The sequence below is a fragment of the Saprolegnia parasitica genome (genome assembly GCF_000151545.1).
Source record: "Saprolegnia parasitica CBS 223.65 unplaced genomic scaffold supercont2.86, whole genome shotgun sequence".
Taxonomy (NCBI): Eukaryota; Oomycota; class Saprolegniomycetes; order Saprolegniales; family Saprolegniaceae; genus Saprolegnia; species Saprolegnia parasitica.
In genome coordinates this window covers 24324-27099 of record NW_012156480.1, presented here as the reverse complement: position 1 = coordinate 27099, position 2776 = coordinate 24324, and the positions used below count along the sequence as shown (strand labels likewise).

General features: G+C 58.8%; 1 protein-coding gene across 1 annotated transcript; it reads left to right on the top strand.

The window, feature by feature from the left end:
- Positions 1-679: 679 nt before the first annotated feature.
- Positions 680-2003, top strand: SPRG_10932 (hypothetical protein; the record flags this gene model as incomplete). Its single annotated transcript, XM_012351762.1, has 2 exons — positions 680-823; positions 873-2003. Exons 1-2 carry the CDS (start codon positions 695-697, stop codon positions 2001-2003), a joined length of 1260 nt encoding a protein of 419 aa, XP_012207152.1. The 5' UTR covers positions 680-694.
- Between the last annotated feature and the right edge of the window lie 773 nt (positions 2004-2776).

The following is a 2776-nucleotide window of genomic DNA, read 5'->3' as shown; positions in this document are numbered from 1 at the left end:
GGTATCATTAAGTGTGCGCTTCGCCAACGAGTCCAGTGTCGTTGAGCCAGGTGGTACAGGAAATACTGCATGGGTCTAGACGGGAGCTGCTTGGTGTGATGCACTATCTACCTCGACCTCTCACTGCACCTCCATGTGTCTTTTTGCACGCGTCAGAGAGACCAAAGGTCTGCATGCAGATACGCGGCGAGGCGGAAGCCATAGGTGCGTGCGCTGTGAAGCGTTCGCGTGCGAGGAGTGCAAGCCCGACAGACGTCCCCCTGGGGCATTAGCCATTTATACGCAAGACGTGGCAAATATGAACGACGATTGTACATACAGGACATGGCAATGCCCAACCGGTTGTCTGAGAACAACCTGCGTCGCTTCAAGTTGAAGCCGTGTCCACGTTTATCCGGATCATCGGAGCGTTTTATATATGGACCGCTGGCTTCCATATCTTGCTGGTGGACGCGCGTTTGACTACGCCATGCGCGGGTTTCTCTTGTAAAGACGCGCCTTCTGTCCTCTCACCCACGCCATTCGGACTCGGACTCTACGACGCAGTGCGAGCCAGCGTGTATGGACTCCAAGCAATCGCGTTGTGCAACATATGGCACGCTTCAATCTCCATATCGAAACAATATATGGATATATCAGCCGCGGCCTTCCATGGCTCGGTAGGATTCCATTTCCAAGATTGCGACCTTCACGCATGGAGCGCAAGGTCAACTTTGAGGACCTGCCGTCGATCCCGTCGACCGCGCGCGTCTCGGCGGGCTGGCGCCTCCAGCTGGCCTACTTTGTCTACTACGCCGGGTCGTCGGCAGCGAGCTACCTCGCGGTACGCCACGCGCCGTCTCCGCGTCTCATGGATGTTCACGTCGAGATAGGTGTTTTTGCAAGACGTGGGCCACTTTAGCAAGGTCGAGATCGGTGTGCTGCAGGCGATTCCCATGTACATCAACGTCGTGGGGCCGCCGTTCTGGGGCGTCGCCGCCGACGTCGTCCAGCACCAGCGGCTCATCCACACGCTCTGCATTGCCACCGGTGCTATCCTCAATTTTACGGTCCAGTTTGTGTCCAACTTTCAGTTCCTCTGCATTGTGATTGCGCTGGCGGCCTTTCAAAACTCGCCCAACAATGCGATGCTCGACCAGCTCGCGCTGCGCGAATCCGACTATGGCCGCCAGCGGCTCTTCGGGTCGCTCGGCTACGGCCTCGGCGCCTACAGCCTGAGCCTCCTCATCGCTACGTCCGGCATCTACGTCATCTTTAGCACGCAGCTCGCGCTCTCGTTCGCAGCGATCGCGATCCTCGTGCCCTTGCCGCACGTCGAGTACCGCATCCATGGCACGCCGATGGTGCAGTCGCCATCGCTTTCGACGGTCTTGGCTCCGATTTTGCATTCGACGTCGGTGCGGCTGCTCTTTCTCATCGTGTTTGTCGTTGGCATCGTCTTTGGCACGATCAATAGCTTCCTCATGCTGTACCTCTTCAACCTCTCGGAGAAGAACTCGGCGATCGTAGGCCTCGCGACGCTGCTTCAAACGTGCTCGGAGATTCCCGTCTTCTTCTTCGCCGACGCGATCGTCCGAACGTGCGGTATTCCCAAGACGATTGGCCTCTCGCTTCTCGCGTACTCGGTGCGCCTCTCCGTCTACGCCTTCGTCCCGAACGTCTGGGCCGTCTTGCCGTTTGAAGCGCTGCAAGGCCTCACGTTTGGCTTGATGTGGACTGCGTTCACGACGTTCGTCAAGAGCAACTCGCCCAACTCGCATGGCACCATGATGGGCATTCTCAACGCCGTCCAAAATGGCGTTGGGTCGGGCCTCGGCGCGTTCCTCGGTGGCTACATCTACCAAGAGTATGGTGCGTCCACGCTGTGGCAGACCGCGCTCTGCGGTATCCCGATCGCGATGTGTTTGCTGCTCTGCTTCTGGAAGGTCACGGCGGACGAAGAAGCGAGCGGCGAGGCGGGCATGCTCGAAGAAACCATCACTGTCAACTACGGCTCCTTGTAAGCGCGCGTTGGCGGTGTCTGTCCTGCAAGAAAGACGCGTCAATTATAGACTTGCGAGTCTTGTAATGACTTGGCTTTGCTGGTTCCAGCACTCACTGTGTCGCCTTCTTGCGTTTGAGGTTGCCCTTTCTGGAGGATACCAAATACGGCGATGGGATTGGTCCACATAAAATAGAGCAGCCAATCACATCACTCAACGTATCGTGGTGGTGCTGCCATGTGCGGGATCGCCGCCTTGCTCGGGTCGGCGGCGGCAATCGCCTCGCCCACCTGCGTCCAGCTCCGACAGGACGTGGAGGCTGCCATTGCTCGGCGCGGCCCCGACCACTTTGGCTCGGTCGAGCGGTCCGAAAACGGTGTGGCTGTGGTGCTCTCGGCCGCGGTGCTGCATTTACGCGGGGCTGCCATGGCGACGCAGCCCGTCCTCGACGACAGCGGCAGCGTGCTGCTATGGAACGGCGAAGTGTTTGGTGGTCTCTCCGTGTCGACGTGTGCCAGCGACACGGCCGTTGTCGCCCAGGTCCTCTTTCAAGCGACGCGGGCGGACATGGACCCGGTGGTTGTTGCCGCGCACGTTGTCGAGGCTCTGGCATCCTTAGAAGGGCCATTCGCGCTCTGCTTCTTTCACGAAGCTACCAAGACGCTCGTGTACGGTCGAGACCGCTTGGGTCGGCGCAGCTTGCTCGAGCACATGCCGTCGAGTCTGCAGGATGATGATGATGTCGTCGTCATTGCTTCCGTTGCGCATGCAAGTCTTGATTGCACCGAGATTCC